At 44.6% G+C, this 19,101-nt stretch overlaps 2 protein-coding genes across 6 annotated transcripts in view; one reads left to right on the forward strand and one right to left on the reverse strand.

Annotated features, from left to right (window-relative positions):
* The window catches only part of LOC147012777 (tenascin-N-like), a 342,994-nt gene that overhangs the window by 269,867 nt on the left and 54,026 nt on the right, over positions 1–19,101 (forward strand). The window lies entirely within an intron of this gene.
* The window catches only part of LOC147012779 (uncharacterized), a 66,211-nt gene that overhangs the window by 17,078 nt on the left and 30,032 nt on the right, over positions 1–19,101 (reverse strand). The window contains exons 8-13 of one of the 3 annotated variants that reach the window (XM_085853963.1): positions 14,488–14,529; positions 14,210–14,258; positions 13,917–13,988; positions 11,196–11,317; positions 11,037–11,079; positions 10,781–10,906 (exon numbers count right to left, since the gene is read on the reverse strand). In XM_085853963.1, the coding sequence (XP_085710089.1) occupies positions 10,781–10,906; positions 11,037–11,079; positions 11,196–11,317; positions 13,917–13,988; positions 14,210–14,258; positions 14,488–14,529 (454 nt within the window). Of the gene's footprint in view, positions 1–6,755; positions 10,907–11,036; positions 11,080–11,195; positions 11,318–13,916; positions 13,989–14,209; positions 14,259–14,487; positions 14,530–19,101 lie in introns of those variants that run through there. The other 2 variants (XM_085853962.1, XM_085853964.1) reach the window with 2 other exon arrangements.

A 19,101-nucleotide genomic window follows, 5' to 3' on the forward strand; every position in this document is an offset into this window, starting at 1 on the left:
CTCCGTGCAGGAGATGAATACAGGGTTCTGCCTCTTTGGAGCAGAAGATTCCCCTTCTCAAAAAAGTTTGTTCGCATATCGAAGGAAGAAACAATAGAGTTTTGTTTGTGGAGACAAGAACATCCTGTTGACACGTTTTTCTCTAGATTCCTGCACAGTGTTTGAGGAAGATGCGCTTTTAGTTGTAGAACTCGTAGTACACTTAGCCGCAGGGAGATCACACTTGCGTTTACTGCCAGCAGAAGAGGTCAGACTCGTAGTACCAGATCCAATTTTACGTTTGAGGAGAGAGCTTGAGGTAGGTGCAGCCAAGGAAGAAGACCTCTGATTCGAAGGTTTTGCTGAGCTTCTATCAAGTGATTTGGCAAAAGCAGAACTTAACTTGGGTCCTTCTTTGCCTGTAGATGGGACTATCACAGTCTTTCTCGACTCTGAAGGGATCTGCTTTGTAGATGAACGTGATGAAGGGCCGGTGATGCTACCTGCTCTCAGCATTGGTTTTGGTGCTGTCCCTGCTGTCTTCTTCGCAGCAGATACTGCAGTGGTAGTGGTGAATGCTGCTCCACGAGTGCTTGATCCTGCAGTGCCAGTACTGGCAGTAGATACAGTGCCGTCCTTCTTGCTCGTTGTTGGAGTCTTGGCTCCAGTTGGTTGCATTTTTCTTCGTACTTCTTCTTTGAAGAAGAGGCGAAGTGGCTCCCACTGTTCAATCAGCCTGTCTAGGCACTGACCAAGGGACAGCCACCTTGTTGTGACATGCTTCAGAATCTTGTGTGTCGGGGCATCACAGAGTTCTTGCAGTGCTTTCACTCTTTGACGCGTTTACTACTTTTGTCCAAGTAGTAGTAAATATCGATGAGAAAGTCATCTAATTCAATGGGTAAGGCCTGAGCCGCCTTCTTGGCCGTATTGTGCATCATATGGCAAGGGCATCCCATGATGTAGCACTCTGGATTTTGTTTGTGGATATAAGCAGCGACTCCTTTGTGCTTGCCCACCATGACAGAGGCATTATCAGCACAAAAGGAAACACAATTTCCCCACGGAATTTTCCTGTCACTGAACTCATGATCAAGCAGTTTGAAAATGTTTTCTCCAGTGGAATCTTGTTTGCACGCAGGCAAACTTAGCAAACCTTGCTTCACAATCCCAGCACTGTTGTCATAGTACGAAATCAGGACAGGATATAGCTGGGCCTCACCACTGTCATTGCTACCGTCTGTAGCTAGGCTAAATGGAGCTAGTCTAGCAATATCGGCAATAGATGAAGCAGTAACATTTGACAACTCACCAATTACACTGGTCAACAACAAATTTGTTGTCTGCATTTTTTAAGCTGATTTAGGACGAATCTGATGCGCTGAATCGAAAACTCACATTAGTTTTGTTCAATCAGGTCAAGTTTTTGAGATATGGCCACATGTCGTTTTTTACATTTTTGTTCACATGTACGCATGTGTGGAGCATTTTAGAAGAAGTTGGTGGGGTAAAATGTCATGTCAAATAATTGTTTTGATTGGAAATAATTATTTTAATGACAAGAAGTATTCAGGTACGATAGTTCTAGGTGATTATGTCGAAAAGGGATCAGTTTGAAGTCATAAAACCTCAAAATCTTCCAAAAAATTGGTGAGGCAAAGCATAAAGTTCGTGGATCAAAACTAAAGTTAATGGAGCAGATTTTGTAATAATGTGATACAAAAAGTTGTATTTCTTGAAATAACGAACTCTGAAGAATGTACAATACCTACATGCGCCAATTTATGACATGCGCTTCTGCTCAAGCTTGGAGTGCCACAGTACGAACCCAAAGATTGGAGACTGTTCATTGACAGCAGCAAGCGATCACTGAAATGTGTTCTGCTACACAACGGCAACCAGTTTGCCTCTGTACCCATCGCCACTCGACTACACTGAAGGAGAAGTATGAAGCGGTGAAGTACGTGCTGGAGAAAATTGGTTATGATCAGCATAAGTGGTTTATTTGTGTTGACCTGAAGATGGTGAACTTTTTGTTGGGACAACAGTCTGGCTTCACCAAGTACCCATGTTTTCTGTGCATGTGGGATAGTAGGGAGCGTGCTCAGCATTACACGAAGAAGGACTGGCCTGTGCGGGAGGAATTGGTGCCATGCAAAGAAAGGAACATCATCAACGACCCTCTGGTGGACAGAGACAGAATACTCTTCCCACCGCTGCACATCAAGCTCGGCTTAATCAAGCAGTTCACCAAGGCTCTGGACAAAGATGGTGACTGCTTCACTTACTTGTGCCAGGCTTTTCCAGGATTGACCATGGAGAAGTTGAAAGCTGGCATCTTTGATGGTTCTCAGATCCGTCAGCTCATCAGAGATCCAGAGTTCAAAAACTCAATGAACGAAGTGGAACTGGAAGTGTGGAAGACATTTGTTTTGGTAGTGAAGAACTTTCTTGGCAACAATAAGGCCAGAAACTACGCAGAACTTGTCAACAACATGCTGACTGCTTTCAGAAACCTGGGCTGCAACATGAGCATCAAGATGCACTACCTATTTTCACATATGAACCGGTTTCCTGAGAACCTGGGTTCAATGAGTGACGAGCAGGGGGAGAGATTCCATCAGGACATGAAGGAGATGGAGACCAGGTATCAGGGTCGCTGGGACGCAGTCATGATGGCTGACTACTGTTGGAATATGAAGAGAGACCTCCCTGCCGCTGAACATTCCAGGAGTTCGAAGAAACGGAAGTTCAAGCCCTGAAGTTTGAACAGTGGTGACGCAACATGCAATTTACTTGTACTTACCTTTATCAATGCCCACCATTCAGATGACAGTAATCGATGTTTCTATCATGTAATCAATAAATGTTGTTGGCAAAACATTTTTTTTTCTTAAAAACATGTTTAGGATGATATGTGTTGACAAAAATCAGCTGATAATGCCACAAAAATGTAATTGATTTTGTCACAAGATCTGATTTTTTCAAATCAACTTAGCACAAAAACCTGACCTGATGGAGAGAAACGGATGCCATTTCCTGATTCAGCAGTGCCAGAATACCCTAATTCACTTGTAGAAATCTAGACAACATTCAGAAAGTAAAAAATTGTTGACCAGTGTTCTTTTTTTCTTCTTTGTTCTTGTTCTTTTTTTTTTTTTCTTTTTTTTTTTCTTTTTTTTTTCTTGCTTTTTGTTCTTGCACATCTTGCACATCTTGCAAGTTTTTGTTCTTGCACATCCATACTTTGAAGCAACTTTTGAATCTGGAAACATCTTTTGAAATAGAGGTCCAGCATGATCTGAGACTGATATGGGCAAGTTATGTCCCACAATAAATCCACTAAAGAGAAGTTCCGCTCGGGTAACATCCTCTTCCTCGCTTGTCCCTTGTTTGGTGAAATAATTCAGAAGTGTACCGGTACTCGTGCTCGAAGATCTCTCCTTTGCAATGTCTGTGTGCCGTTTGCTTCCAACGTGCTTCCGAATATCATCGCGACCTCCGTGCTCAACTGAAATATCAACGCTGCATACTGTACAATACGCATGATGAATTCCTCTTTCAGACTTTCGAATACACGGGTATTGGAGACTGTATTCGGTCTTGTACTTCTGAGACCATTTCTTGGTCTTCGTAAGCTTCTTTTCTGCCATTTCGTAATCAACATTGAGGGCTTGAAGCATCGGTAACTTCGAAGTCGATGTTCCACAGCTGCAGCGCGACTCGTAGAACTCTAGCGGCTGTTAAACACCGCACGGTGGTCGCGACCGCCGGGCTGGTACGGGGCCCAGCTGCATGCAGTGAGCGTATCGCATGCATATACACTGTGCATACATACCGCATGCACTGTATTGCACACATACCGCATGCACTAAATCTCAGTGCATGATCGCATAAGCGAGATCCAGACCCAATGTTTCGCTGCTCCTCATTTGAATTTGCAATTTTTTACGTACAATTTGGTAGCAGCGAACGTTATGGAGTTACCACATGCTATACGTAGCAGACGATGCTTTTCATTCAATTCTCATACTACTACATTCTGATTAGTGAACAGTGCAAAAATATCAAAATTTCGGGAGGATAAGGATAGTGATCGTAAGGGCGGGAGTTTGGGTGAATTTTCAGAAGCCTCCCGATGAAATCGGGAGGGTTGGCATTGCTGTAAAGAATGAAGTGATGACGTCAGACAGGGAGGGAGGGAGGGGACAGTGTGAGGAGATGAATGAAGTGATGACGTCAGACAGGGTGGGAGGGGACAGTGTGAGGAGATGAATGAAGTGATGACGTCAGACAGGGAGGGAGGGGACAGTGTGAGGAGATGAATGAAGTGATGACGTCAGACAGGGAGGGATGGGACAGTGTGAGGATATGAATGAAATGATGACGTCAGACAGGGTGGGAGGGGACAGTGTGAGGAGATGAATGAAGTGATGACGTCAGACAGGGAGGGAGGGGACAGTGTGAGGAGATAAATGAAGTGATGACGTCAGACAGGGAGGGAGGGGACAGTGTGAAGAGATGAATGAAGTGATGACGTCAGACAGGGAGGGAGGGGACAGTGTGAGGATGAATGAAGTGATGACGTCAGACAGGCAGGGAGGGGACAGTGTGAGATGAATGAAGTGATGACGTCAGACAAGGAGGGAGGGGACAGTGTGAGGATGAATGAAGTGATGACGTCAGACAGGGAGGGAGGGAGAGTGTGAGAAAATGAGTTAAGTGATGACGTCACGATGTTCATCCTCGGCGAGCATCGACTGCGAAAGGAAAGTCATTTAAATAAATAAAAACTCTCAAATGGTGCACGTGCGTGACGCACGAGGACGTTCGGACCAGCATGCCTGTGCGTTCTCCAGAACCCGGTAATTTATTTATTTATTAAAAACGATACGTCACGGGGAGCATGACAACAAACGAAGTACAATGGGAGAACGTCAGCGCAGGAGGACGCGCCATGACGGCCGTCAACTCGTTATCAACGCACCAAGCACTCACTGCAAAGGAGACTCGCACAGAGTGAAATGATGATGAGAGCACTCCAGGGCTGATGGCACTCCATTTGGAAAAGTACACAAAGTGTTTGGGATAAAGGAACAAATTATCGGATATGGACAGCGACCTCCAATTTGGCGGCGCGTCCAGCGCTATCACGTGACGCTGCGAATGAGCTATGCAGCCCGAGGTACATCACCGAACATGATTGGTCCAACGCTGTCACGTGACACCGCGTATAAGCAATGCAGCCCGAGGTACATCACCGAGCATGATTGGTCCAACGCTGTCACGTGACGCCACGGATGAGCTCTGCAGCCCGAGGTACATCACCGAACATGATTGGTCCAACGCTGTCACATGACGCCGCGTATTGGCAATGCAGCCTGAAGTACATCACCGAGCATGATTGGTCCAACGCTGTCACGTGACGCCGCGGATGAGCGATGCAGCCCGAGGTACATCATGGAACATGATTAGTCCAACCCTGTCACGTGACGCCGCGTATTTGCGATGCAGCCCGAGGAACATCACCGAGCATGATTAGTCTAACGCTGTCACGTGACACCGCGTGTTCACAATGCAGTCCGAAGTACATCACCGAACATGATTGGTCCAGTGCTGTCACGTGAAGCCGCGTATGAGCAACGCAGCCCAGACTGGAAGTGATTGTGAATTTAACGTTCGATATTTATTTACTTTTCACATTGTACTTGACAAATGGAGACACGAACAACACAGCGGCATGATAGGCAGAATGACCTCATGCGCCAAAGTTCCCTGTGTATCTTTGCGTGTGCTTGTTAAGAACAGGAAAAAATGGGGAGGGAGGACAGAGAGTTGGGGGTGAGGATGCATGGAGTTGGAAGAGGGATATTGAGATGTTGGGATGGGAGGATTGAGGTCTTGGGGTTGAGTACTTTGGGTTTTGGGCAGTTGAGGACTTGAAGAAGGAAGGGGAGGGGATGGCAGAGTTAGCTTGGGGGAGGGGGGGCAGAGAGGGGACAGAGTCGGGATCGAGGGGTTTAAGGCTTCTCAGGGGGCTGAGTGAGAGGAGATGAGGACATTGGGTTGGGAGAGGGTTTGAGGATTTGAAGAAAGGGAGAGTGAAGCATAGAGTTTGGGTGTGGTGGTGGGAGCGGAGAGAGGGGGAGAGGGGGAGAGTGAGAGAGGTTTCTGTGGAAGAATTCCCAAGCTGAGTTAACATCAGTGGCAGGAGATATTGGAGACCAGTCCTGAAGAGAGATGGCTGCTTGCAGTCTGCCAACCTGCTTTAGTGAAATGCCAGACTCACTGATGTTGAGGCAGCTCTCTGAGAATCGCTAGAGAGATGTTGACTTTCATAAGCTCATGATCACATGAACCAATTGGAGCAGAGGGAGGGCAGGAGACATTTGCAGGGAAGTTGTTCATCACGAAATCCAGAAGGGAGGATTTGCCTTTGGGAGAAATCCGGGTTGGAAATTTCACAGATTGAGTCAGTCCTGTGGAGTCACAGAAGTCCTTTGCTGACGTGCCGTGGCTGGTGAGAGAGGTACCAACACCCATACAGCCAAGTTACATGGTGACAATTGAAATCGCCACATATTAGGAAGAGAGAGTCGGGATGACTGGTTAAAATTGTGTCCACGCTGTCAGAGAGAGAGAGAGAGAGAGAGAGAGAGAGAGAGAGAGAGAGAGAGAGAGAGAGAGAGAGAGAGAGAGAGAGAGAGAAAGAGAGAGAGAGAGAGAGAGAGAAAGAGAGAGAGAGAGAGAAAGAGAAAGAGAGAGAGAAAGAGAGAGAGAGAAAGAGAGAGAGAGGGAGAGAGAGAGAGAGAGAGTCGGCACTGTTAGGACAGTACAACACACAGACAAACGAGGTGGGAAAAGAGGGGAATTTGGAGCCAAAGGTACTCCTGGGGTTTGGGAGGTGTAAATGCAGTATCAGGAGAGTGAGAAATGGAGTTCTTGGTGTACTGTGCGAGTCTGCCACCAGAACGGGCTTCAGGTCAAACAAATCTTAGGAGACGATAGCCAGAATGAGAGGGGGTGTGATGGGGGGAGATGGGAGAAGGCTGGAAGATGGGCGGGGACAAGAGATGGGGGAGGGGTGGGGGGAGATGGCAGAGGGCAGGATAAGAGGGAAGATGGGAGGGGGGCAGGATGAAGAGGATGCTGATAGGGGTGGAATGAGGTGCAAGCTGAGAGGGGCAGGACAAGGGGAAACTGAGAAGAGGTAGGATGAGTGGGAAGTTGAGAGGGAGTAGGAGAGTGGGCAGTCAAGAGATTTCAATCATTTCATTGCAATACCATGAGGTACATATCAAATTGGAAACCTTTGCAATATTTTAAGATTAAAACTGGATTGATTTACTCTTAAGAAATACTTTTATCATTTTTTGAGAAGATGTATGCCTTTACAAAAAAAATACATCTTTAAAAAAAAATCTTCAAAAAAAACTGCAGCTTACCTTGGAGTCCTCAAAACCCCAGGTTACCTGTAAATAGTTAACCCCCCGGGGATCTTTGCCTGGTCGGGGGTTAACCATGACCATCACCGCCGTGCCTCAGCACTTTGCGTCATTTCCTGTGTGTTTTATATTGGACGGCGATGGCCCCGCTTCACACAGGATCAACAAAGGCTTCATCAGCTTGAGCGGTGACCTCCTGAAGCAGAATAGGAGGACGGCTCTCTGAACGACGACACAATGACTGGGAAATCTCAGGTACGAGAGGGCAGAAAAAAAAATCTGAAAGACTGAACCCAAAACATAAACATGAACCCAGCCCTCAAATAAATATCTCGAAAAGAGCAGAAAAAGAAGAGCAGATAAGAAAGTAAGATGTTTTGATGATTGGAGTTCTGGGTCAGTCAGTCATTTCTGGGAATCACCTGGAGAGAAGGGCAAGATTGCCAGACATTTGAGAGGGGAAAGAAGTCGTATTGAGGATATTTCTCTGATGGCCGTCAGCCTGCATCATGACGGTCCTCAAAGCACTATCTGGAAAAGAACAGACAGGAAAGTAAGAAGTTTTTATTATCAGCATTCACCATCAGCAGAATGGAGACAATTATTGGAAGGACTTGGGAAGTAAGGAGAGATTGTGAGACCTTTCTTCACCTGGAGAGAGAACCTTACACACTGGAGGGAGTTTTCTGTTCAGAAGGGGACAGGTGTGAGGCAGTTATTGGAAGGACCTGGGAAGTAAGGAGAGATTGTGAGACATTTCTTCACCTGGAGAGAGAACATTACACACTGGAGGGAGTTTTCCGTTCAGAAGGGGACAGGTGTGATGCAGTTATTGGAAGGACCGGGGAAGTAAGGAGAGATTATGAGACATTTCTTCACCTGGAGAGAGAACCTTACACACTGGAGGGAGTTTTCCGTTCAGAAGGGGACAGGTGTGAGGCAGTTATTGGAAGGACCTGATAAGTAAGGAGAGATTATGAGACATTTCTTCACCTGGAGAGAGAACCTTACACACTGGAGGGAGTTTTCTGTTCAGAAGGGGACAGGTGTGGGGCAGTTATTGGAAGGACCTGAGGAGTAAGGAGAGATTATGAGACATTTCTTCACCTGGAGAGAGAACCTTACACACTGGAGGGAGTTTTCCGTTCAGAAGGGGACAGGTGTGGGGCAGTTATTGGAAGGACCTGAGAAGTAAGGAGAGATTATGAGACATTTCTTCACCTGGAGAGAGAACCTTACACACTGGAGGGAGTTTTCCGTTCAGAAGGGGACAGGTGTGGGGCAGTTATGGGAAGGAACGAGTTCAGGGTTTGGGTTCAGATTCGGATCGGGTGCCAAAACGTACCTAAGAATTTCACTGCAGTCATCATGACATGTTGTTTGGGGTCTGTATTTCAGTCAAGCTTTTTTGAACCCAAAATATTTTCTGTCATCTCAACGGCTTTTCTCGGGAATCCAACTCCCGTCGTACTTTCTTCATCTTCTTCTTGTTCACCCACTGTGTATATCTTCTCTGCTGTAAACTTGAGCCCAATTCTATTATATTTCAACGGTCCCAGGTTGTGAAGAGGCCTATTCTTTCCTGGAAACTGTGCAACGTGTTTTTGGTTGATGGTTTGGAAGGAGTCATCACCTCCCCTCCTCTCCCCCCATTGGTATCTTCATGGGTGTAGAAGATATTCCAATTGGGGGGCTTTTCGTGTTAGTCGTTTTGGAAGGAGTCATCACGTCCCCTGGTATCTTTACCGGTATACGAGATCTTCCATTTGGGGGGCTTTTCCTGTTGGTAGTTTTGGAAGGAGTCATCACCTCCCCTGGTATCTTTACCGGTATATGAGATCTTCTATTTGGGGGGCTTTTCGTGTTGGTAGTCTTGGAAGGAGTCATCATGTTCCCTGGTATCTTCACCGGTATATGAGATTTTCCACTTGGGGGGCTTTTCATGTTTGTAGTTTTGGAAGGAGTCAACACCACCGCTGGTATCTTCACCGGTATACGAGATCTTCCACTTGGGGGGCTTTTCATGGTTGTAGTTTTGGAAGGAGTCATCACCGACACTGGGATCTTCACCGGTATACGAGATCTTCCACTTGGGGGGATTTTCATGTTTGTAGTTTTGGAAGGAGTCATCGCCACCCCTGGTATCTTAACCGGTATACGAGATCTTCCACTTGGGGGGCTTTTCATGGTTGTAGTTTTGGAAGGAGTCATCACCGACACTGGGATCTTCACCGGTATACGAGATCTTCCACTTGGGGGGCTTTTCATGGTTGTAGTTTTGTGAGGAGTCATCACCACTCCTGGTATCTTCACCGGTATACGAGATCTTCCATTTGGGGGGCTTTTCCTGTTTGTAGTTTTGGAAGGAGTCATCATGTTCCCTGATATCTTGACTGGTATATCAGATCTTCCACTTGGGGGGCTTTTCGTGTTTGTACTTTCGGAAGGAGTCATCACTTCCCCTGGCATCATCATGGGTATTGGAGATCTCCTTGGATAGTTTATACTGTTGGTGGTTTTGGAACGAGTCATCACCTCACTTGGTATCTCCATGGGTATTGGAGATCTTCTCCTTGGAGGGTTTATACTGTTGGTGGTTTTGGAACGAGTCATCACCTCACTTGGTATCTTCATGGGTATTGGAGATTTCCTTGAAGGGTTTATACTGTTGGTGGTTTTGGAACGAGTCATCACCTCACTTGGTATCTCCATGGGTATTGGAGATCTTCTCCTTGGAGGGTTTATACTGTTGGTGATTATGGAAGGAGTCATCACCCCACTTGGTATCCTTCCGGGTGCACAAGATCGTTTCACTGATACTTTGCAAAAGCTTTGAATGTTTTGAAGGGACTCTCTCAGAATCTTAAATGAAGAAGAGATGTCGCTTTGCTCCAAAACATTTGGTGAGACGAGTAATGCCAGATGGTTGTCAGCATCAGAATGTCTCTGTGGCTTAGGGACCGAGGAAGAAATATTATATGTCGGGATGTCTTTAGTTGGTCCAGGTGGGCTTAGAGCATTGCTGTAGGCTAACTGTCCAAGTTCACACTGTGCAGGCATTCCTCGTTGGTTGCATATTCCGATTTCCCCCGATACCGATTCAATCATACACCTCAAGGTGTTTACACGTTGGGATGCATGAACCATGATGACCACTTGCTGATTGTTCATCGTCAACAATCGAGACATCAAATTGAGGATGGTACAAAACTCCAGATTTTCTTTCTCCATTCCATGAGACCAAAGAGACACATTCTCTCTGGCCTCTGCTCTGATTTCATATGATCTGAAATCACTTTGCATCCCTGTGGATAAAACATCACCACTCTGCCACATGTCCGTCTGATTCCGCAGACCTGATGATAACGATGTGTGATACTGTTGCAATTCCATGATTGGCGCAACAGCATCCACGACCGGGACCCCATCGTCCCATCTCCCGGTGATTCTGGTTGTCTTTGTTTTGTGTTTCTTCATATCGTCTGTGAATGAGTGAACAAAATGATCACGAGATGGAGTTACAATTCCTTAAGTTAATTTAATCTATTTTTTTTCTATAAGTGGTACTTTCGTGCAATGTTCCAGATCTCAATTCCAGAAGCTTTAACTTACAGCAGTTGTTGCAATCTCGTTGACTCCATGAGCCATTTGTGATCTGTAGCACAAAGAGCATCAAACAATAATCTTAAAACAATACATCAAAAACAATACAAACAATACATCAAAACAAGATTGTGAACCATATCCAGTGAGCTTGTATCACTTGCACACCTGCATGATGAGGTCGAGGAACACAACAATTAACCTGAAGATTTGGAAATTCATGACGATTTCCATCTTTCGCTGTTGAACGGTGGTATGGTTGAAGTACTTGTTCCAGGACGATGTTAATACTGGAAACAAGACCAAAGAGAGTGTTAAAAGGTACACTTTTTTTCTTAAGTACACTGGTGGAAAGATAATGGTGGAGATCATACATACATCAAATGGGGGACAACGACATTGATAAAAATATTTGTGTACTCGAATGTGAATTATAAAGACATTGGTAGACAATGAACAATTATGTCGCAAGCAATTTTTGCAGAAAACATTATTTAATAACGTTTTTGTAAGTAATAGAAAACATTATTAAATATTTTTCAAGAATACAATATGGCTGCCAAACCATGTGACCGATCTATTACTCCTTTAAAAACTTTATTACTCCCTCGATCTGTCCAGCCATTCTGGAGAAGAAGATTTTTTACAGGTTTTAGGGTAAATCCAATATGCCTGCCAATCCATGTGACCTATGACGTCATATGTGTGAACCTTTTGTTCCTCGTGGATAGGAGGTCAACTCATAAAGTTTCGCCTCGATCTGTTCAGCCACTTCAGAGGAAGATTTTTGAAGGTTTAAAAAAACTCGTGCAGGCCCGTACGTGCGTGCCCGTATGTACAAAAAAAAATTAAAAAAAAGAATTGTCACATCAATCATGACGTCATAGCACCATGTCCTGTCATTGGTTTGGTAAATAAATGGCCATAACTTGGGAACCACTTGTCCGATTAATATCAAACCTTGAAAAGGCACATCCATAGGGCCCCAACAATACACCTGGCAAGTTTCAATTAGATCGGACCAGTGGTTGTTGAGAAACAGTGGTCACACACACACACACACACACACACACACACACACACACACACACACACACACACACACACACACACACACACACACACACACACACACACACACACACACACACACACACACACACACACACACACACACACACACACACTGCTGGAATTATAGATAGACTAGTCTATGCCTGTAGGTGCGTGGCCATATGTGGAAAAAAAACAAACTTTCAAACCGCGTGCCAGAAACAACCACACAGGCCGTTTCTTTGCTCTTACGTGGCCGTACGTGCGTGGCCGTACGTGCGGGCCCGTACGTGCGGGCCCATTCATGCGCGGCCGTACGTGCAAACCAAAAAAAAACTTTCAAACCTTGGGAAACAGAAGTTTCCCTTTGGGAAATTCAAACCTTGGGATTAATTAATAATTTGAACAATTAATTCAAAACTTTGGGAAAAACAGCTTTCACTTTTTGAGAAATCATGATATGTAGAGATTTTGGCCCAATCTCAATTTTAGAAATCAGGCCTACGTTGACCTTAAAAATAATGAGTGGTTGAAGTCATTGACCTGATGTGCAAGTCTTGTTCAAATTTCAAGTCAATCAGATGAAAATTGAGTGGGGAACAGAGACATGAGGAGAAGATCTGTGGAAGGGAGAGGGATAGGGCAGGGAACACGGGGAATACAAGATGGACACCACAGGGACTTTCAGGAAGGAATTTGAAGGAGGTGGGTTTGGGGTGGATTAACGGGGGTGGAAAAAAATCGTGGTTTTGGATGGGGGAAGATAAGAGGTGGTGGTGAACAGCTGAGACTCAAATACAGACAAAGGGGACACAAAATTAAAAGAAAAACCTTCCTTTTCAACTATTCCTGCACTTAGCTTCTCCCAGACCTGATCCTTGTGGAACTGGAATCGAGGTACTTCTCTAGTAGCGGGACGAATGCACGCCAGGCAATCCGTGAGTGACACTCCACATCAAGGCTCAAAGCCCCAGTGGAACGGCTCCGTTTTCTCCGATCGTCCTCACCAACCCGACCAAGAGCAAAAGGCCATCGTCTTACTTCACCACATGAACCAAATCGCCTCAACACAAATTCAATGGTCGTGTCATCCTCCTCGGCGTGCGCTCAACCTCCGCTCTCACCTCTTCAAACAATGCGTCTCATGCCTTCACTCTGATCACGGCTCTTTTAAAATGCGCAAGCCAACTCCTTCCTTCTCTTAAAATGTGCAACCTCCTTATTTAACTTCAATCACGCCGATATATATCCTCCACCTTCGGGACGTAGCCTGCACGCCCCAAACCCGGGATGGCAGGGCTTCTCCTGCCCGGCTAGCTTCTGACGTTAGTCGTCCCTCGGGGCGTGACTTCACTTATTGTCAACCTTTGAAGGCGGGGCTTTCTGCCCGTTTGTTGTGGTTTCAGGGACGCGGTCCCCACCTTTCTTGCCGATCTTGAAATATATAATCAAACGGAAAAAAACCACAGAGGGGAATCACATGCTGGGGAATTTATTCTTACTCCCTCGACGAATTAACACCGCACCACCCCTCGTGCGGTGACACGTAAAACTTAAGCTCACAGGTTCCCCACTTACATCAAGATGCCTCCTACACACCCACGGACCAAGCAACTCCACACAATGCTGTATTCCCTCTTAGCTTCTTCCATCCACACCCACAATCAGAACAATATGTCAATGTTACCTTTTCTGCTCATTTTGTTGAGCCACTAAAAAGTCCCAACAATTCACGTTTACGAATTACCATAACTAAATTATTTTAGTGTTCAAGTAAAAGTGAACTTCATGGACACAAACAGTAGAATTTTGGCAAAATGACTTCAGAAACCTCACCTCCAGCAACATACTCCATCATGAGGACCCTTTGGTTACAGCTCGGTTTTTCATTTATGTCAATCAACTTCACTGTTGGGAAATAAGACAGTGGAGCACAAGTTAAGATGGTATAAGAAACCCACCCAAAGTCAAACACCTTCAAACAACATGATGAACATGCAAACTCCGTGTTTTTGTGGCATGAATGATAAATTCATGAATGATAAATGATAAATTCATGCCACAGAAACACACAATCTGTAAGTTGTTTTGTTCATACTGTGATAAGTTTGAGTGAAATCCACACTTACCAATGTTTGGATGATCAGGTGTCAGCATTTTGACAACTTCATCCCAGAGCTACAAAAAGAATAAAAACAAGGAAAGAAAATCAAACAAATTCATTCTATAACCTGTATAAAGGTTAACTAACCCCAGAGCTGTAACTCACACATAGGGACTCACAGCCTCAGGGGCCAAAATAAAAAGATCCATCACAGGCAAAGGTTCCATCAGGACAGTTCAGAGGTAAATTAAACTATTCGTTCAGTAATTAAAACACATTATCTCCACATTCACACAAACTTACGTTTTCAAAATCCTTCACATATTTTGCCTTCTTCAAAGCAACCTGAAAGAGAAAACAAAAGGTCATATCATAATAACTTAGATACAATGTGGGAAAACTATTAAATGATATGATATCGGTGTGTCGTGACGTACGATGATTACATCCATTCATGCAGAAGTCTCTGTGGAGGAGAACAGTGACAGAAAGGAACAACTTGACATCGACCGAGGATAAAAATGGGGGATAGGTGGATGATTACATGGACGCACCACAAGTGAATCTCGTTGAGTGGCAGCGTTGAGTTGATAATTATAATTGAGTATTGTTGAATATCGTTGAGACGTGGGAATAGCGTTGAGTTGATAATTATAATTGAGTATCGTTGAGTGGCAGCGTTGAGTTGATGATATAATTGAGTATCGTTGAATATCGTTGAGAGGTGGGAATAGCGTTGAGTTGATAATTATAATTGAGTATCGTTGAATATCGTTGAGACATGGGAATAGCGTTGAGTTGATAATTATAATTGAGTATCGTTGAGACGTGGGAATAGCGTTGAGTTGATAATTATAATTGAGTATCATTGAATATCGTTGAGACATGGGAATAGCGTTGAGTTGATGATATAATTGAGTATCGTTGAATATCGTTGAGACGTGGGAATAGCGTTGAGTTGATGATATAATTGAGTATCGTTGAATATCGTTGAGACGTGGGAATAGCGTTGAGTTGATAATTATAATTGAGTATTGTTGAATATCGTTGAGACGTGGGAATAACGTTGAGTTGATGATATAATTGAGTATCGTTGAATATCGTTGAGGCCAAACGTCAAAAGTATCGTTGATGATATAATTGAGGTCAACATAGGCCAAAGGTCAACAACTTGGGTCACATTTCTAAAATCCTCAATTTTCATCTGGTTGACTTCTTCTTTGTTTTATCTATCTGTGAGGAGGATATTTCAAAGAGTTGTGGACGTTTTTTGACGAAACTTGGTGCAGAAGTTGAGCATGTGTAGAGGACTAATTGGTTCCATTTTGGTGACGATCCATTTCTGGTTTACGAGATATCCAGTGATTCATCACCATTGACGGATTTATTAAATCTGGTATTGGTGAAGTGAGGCATGATGGGCCGAATGACCTCCTCCTGTGCAAAAATTTCCTTGAAATTCCTTATGATTGAGATATGGGGCCAAAAACGCTACATCACACAACAACTCAAAAAGTTGTGGACAGATTCGGACAAAATGAGGTGGATAGGTTGAGTGTGTGACAAGGACTAATCTTTTTGATTTTGGTGAAGATCCGAATCCTGATCCGATACGAGAATAAAATGTTATTTCAACACAACTGGAATGTTAGTCTCAGGAAAATGTCCAGATGTATTCACTAAAAACTGATTGCTTTATATCTATATATTACTGAAACTCTCATATTGTGTGTATGTATGTATGTATGTATGTATGTATGTATGTATGTATGTTCCAGAAATACAGCCAAAACAGAACACGATAGCACAAAAATTTTAGGGTCACCTTAGTCACCATTATGCTGTGATGTGCAGTATCAAGGTTTGTTCAAATCAGGCAACGAAAAAATTATTAAAAAATCAATTCCCGATTCGGTTAAGTACTCTTCGGGAAAATTTGATCAATGCAGACAACCTCAGTGGTATAGTTCGCTGGAGCTATCTTTGTTTTTTTTCTTGAAATGATTTTCTCCATCAACCGCTGTCACAACGGGAACCCAACGGGTTTACGGGTCGTGTAGTTATATTTAATTCCCTCGTCTGTTGAGAACTTTTCCCCTGTCATACCATAAATTGTATGTGATCCATCAATGCACCCAAAGGATTTCAGTTTTGATGTCATTCTCTGCTGGGAGAGATTTTACACATCTGGTCTTGAAATATTTGCTACAATCCTTCAAAAATAGGCTGATCATTGCACAAAAGCTAAAAATGATTTCCACCTGGAAATCCATCGACCTGCCAAACTGTGGCGCCAGCGTTAAACAAAGCTCCTTGTCATTTTCGACTGAACACCATATAAAGAACTAAAATTCTGCATGTATTTCAGAGATCTGGAACAAGGCTGTGTTTTTTTTTCCATATCCTCCATATGTATTTGTTTGTTTGTATTTGTTTATGTTATTTGTTTGTTGAATAAATGACTCAAATGTACAGGATGACTTCAGAATTTCTTCTACATCAGTCAATAATAACTTCAGTATAATATATTGTTGCAGCTACGGGTACCGAGTGTATTATTAGGGGGTTTAATCCCTGATTGTCCTCGGAAGAGCTGGACCTGGGGCCACCGCTCACAACTAACTTCGTGATACGGTGGGGGTTGCTTTAGAACAACGAACGCCAATCAGTTAACCACGAGTTCCAGTGTCCACCGTCTAATTTTGCCGTTTAGAGGTCACGTGGCTTCCTGAACGGGGAGCGCGCCCTCGGCAAAGCACCAATCTTTTCTTGATTAGATCTTAATTAGGGTGGCCGACTGTTTAACCGCTGGTGCGTGCCGACTATGACAGGTCAATTAGCTTGATAATTACCGCCCAGCCTATCTAGGTTCGGACAATGCTGGATCAATGGAAGGAAAGGACTAAGCATGGACAGGTTGGAACATCAACAAAGGAAATTATTAATAATGAAAGAATAAATAAAAAGAACTTTATATTTCCATGTGGTAAAAATTAGTAAATTCAAATCAATCAAAATAATCGCAAGCAAATAAAGAATTAATCAGGCACTGATAGAAAAAGAGGAAAAGAGCAGATGCTTATCACTCTGCCTTACTTAACGATTAAACACGAGACAAGGGTACCCAGCAGATCATTCGGGGGGGGGGGCGGAGTGGGGGTGGGGAGGGGAGAAATCTAGGCTTGCTCACCAAATAGAAGTTGTCGTACGTCAAATAAAACGTCCTGAAATGTGTGTGTGCCTTGTCCGTTGCCAGTGCCCAGCCTTGCTGTGCGCCCACTCACAAACATGCTTGAATGCCAGTCAACGTCACCCCCAAGAATCAGGTACGCCAAGAGCAGGTCTCGAGCAGAGCCAGCATCAACGGTCCGAGCGTCACCCACCGTCAGGAGTCACCAGGAGCCACAACCGACGGACAGCTGTTATGAGCTGTGAGAAGCTGAGGCACTGTGAGAAACTGTGAGGCTACAAGGCCGTCACCAACTGGGGCCAGCTCACCAACCATCTGACTGGAACCGACGAAGTAGCCGTCTGACTAGAAAATGACTGAAACTTACTGAAACAGCCGTCTGACTGGAAAATGACTGAAACAGCCGTCTGACTGGAACTTACAAAATGACCGTCTGACTGGAACTGAATGAAACACTCTCAAAGCTGTAAGAACCACAAGCAGCTATCGCAAACTGACTGTCGCCAACTCACTGGAAAAAAACGGACCTCTCGTCCTCTTTATAGACGGCCCGTCTGGGTACACGATAGCGCAATTCCTGTCGCGAGAGTGGCAGCCAAGGTGAATCCCCCGACCCGATTTGTCGTGATGGGTGGTTAACACTGCCTGCCCCCGGACGGCCGAGCGGTTCCTTATGAATCGGAGGCGGAGCCTCAAGCAGATCCAACCAAATCCACCCAGCCCATTTGCACATCGTTGCCCGTGACAAGCTGCCAATCTCGCGATCATTCCTGGCCGACGATGCCATGTTTGTGGTGTTGCACGAACGGCAGAAAGCAGCTATTTGCCAGAATTACCAAGCGACAACATGAAGCGCTCATAAAACGTCAACAACAATTATCACCTCAATATTCAGCCTGATACAAAAAAGAGCCAGTTAGCGTCCGTGGAGTTGCTGAACGGGGTGTCAAATGTTGATGGAAAAAAGTGGGTGTCGAGCCTCCATTGGGCTAACGGCTATCTCACGTGCATGAATGTGTCTGTCGTAAAGAGAAAAGGGAGCTTTCCATAAGAGAGGAAATCTATTATTTACCCTTCTCAACACATCAAAGTTAGAATCCCACCAGACATGGGGATGGGTCTATCCTGGACATGCATTTAGGAAAATAACTGTCTGAGGACCTTGATGTTTGTATGCATTCGTCAGATCGGATTCTGAAATCCATAACAATATGAAATAATATGGGGACATATTATCGCGAGGGTGGCAGCCAAGGTGAATCCCGTGACCCGATCTGTCGAGATGGGCGGTTAACACTCCCAGCCCCCGGACGGCCGAGCGGTTCCTTATGAATTGGAGGCGGACACGTCGATCCTCGGAGATTATCACACGTGCTGGAAGGGCATGGCGCAATGGCAGAGGGGCAGAGGAGCACAGTACAGGGGGCGCTGCACCAGGGCAGCACAAGGGGGGTAATACTTGAACCCCACTTCAAATACAGTTTATCAAAATGAACACATTTAATGAAAATAAAGTAATATTTACAAAGGACAATAATTCAAAAGGTAATGATAACAATGGAACAAATAAATCCTCCAGTCGGGGCGCCTCCACGCAGACTCAAATACAGACAAAGGGAAAACAAAATAAAAAGAAAACTCTTCCTTTTGAGTATTCTTGGACTTCGCTTGGCCCAGAGCTGGTCTTTGTGGAACATGGAATTGAGGCGCTTCCATTTGCACATGCA

Source organism: Eptatretus burgeri, chromosome 14 (genome assembly GCF_056783735.1).
Source record: "Eptatretus burgeri isolate ZD-2024b chromosome 14, Ebu_testis_v1, whole genome shotgun sequence".
Taxonomy (NCBI): domain Eukaryota; kingdom Metazoa; phylum Chordata; class Myxini; order Myxiniformes; family Myxinidae; genus Eptatretus; species Eptatretus burgeri.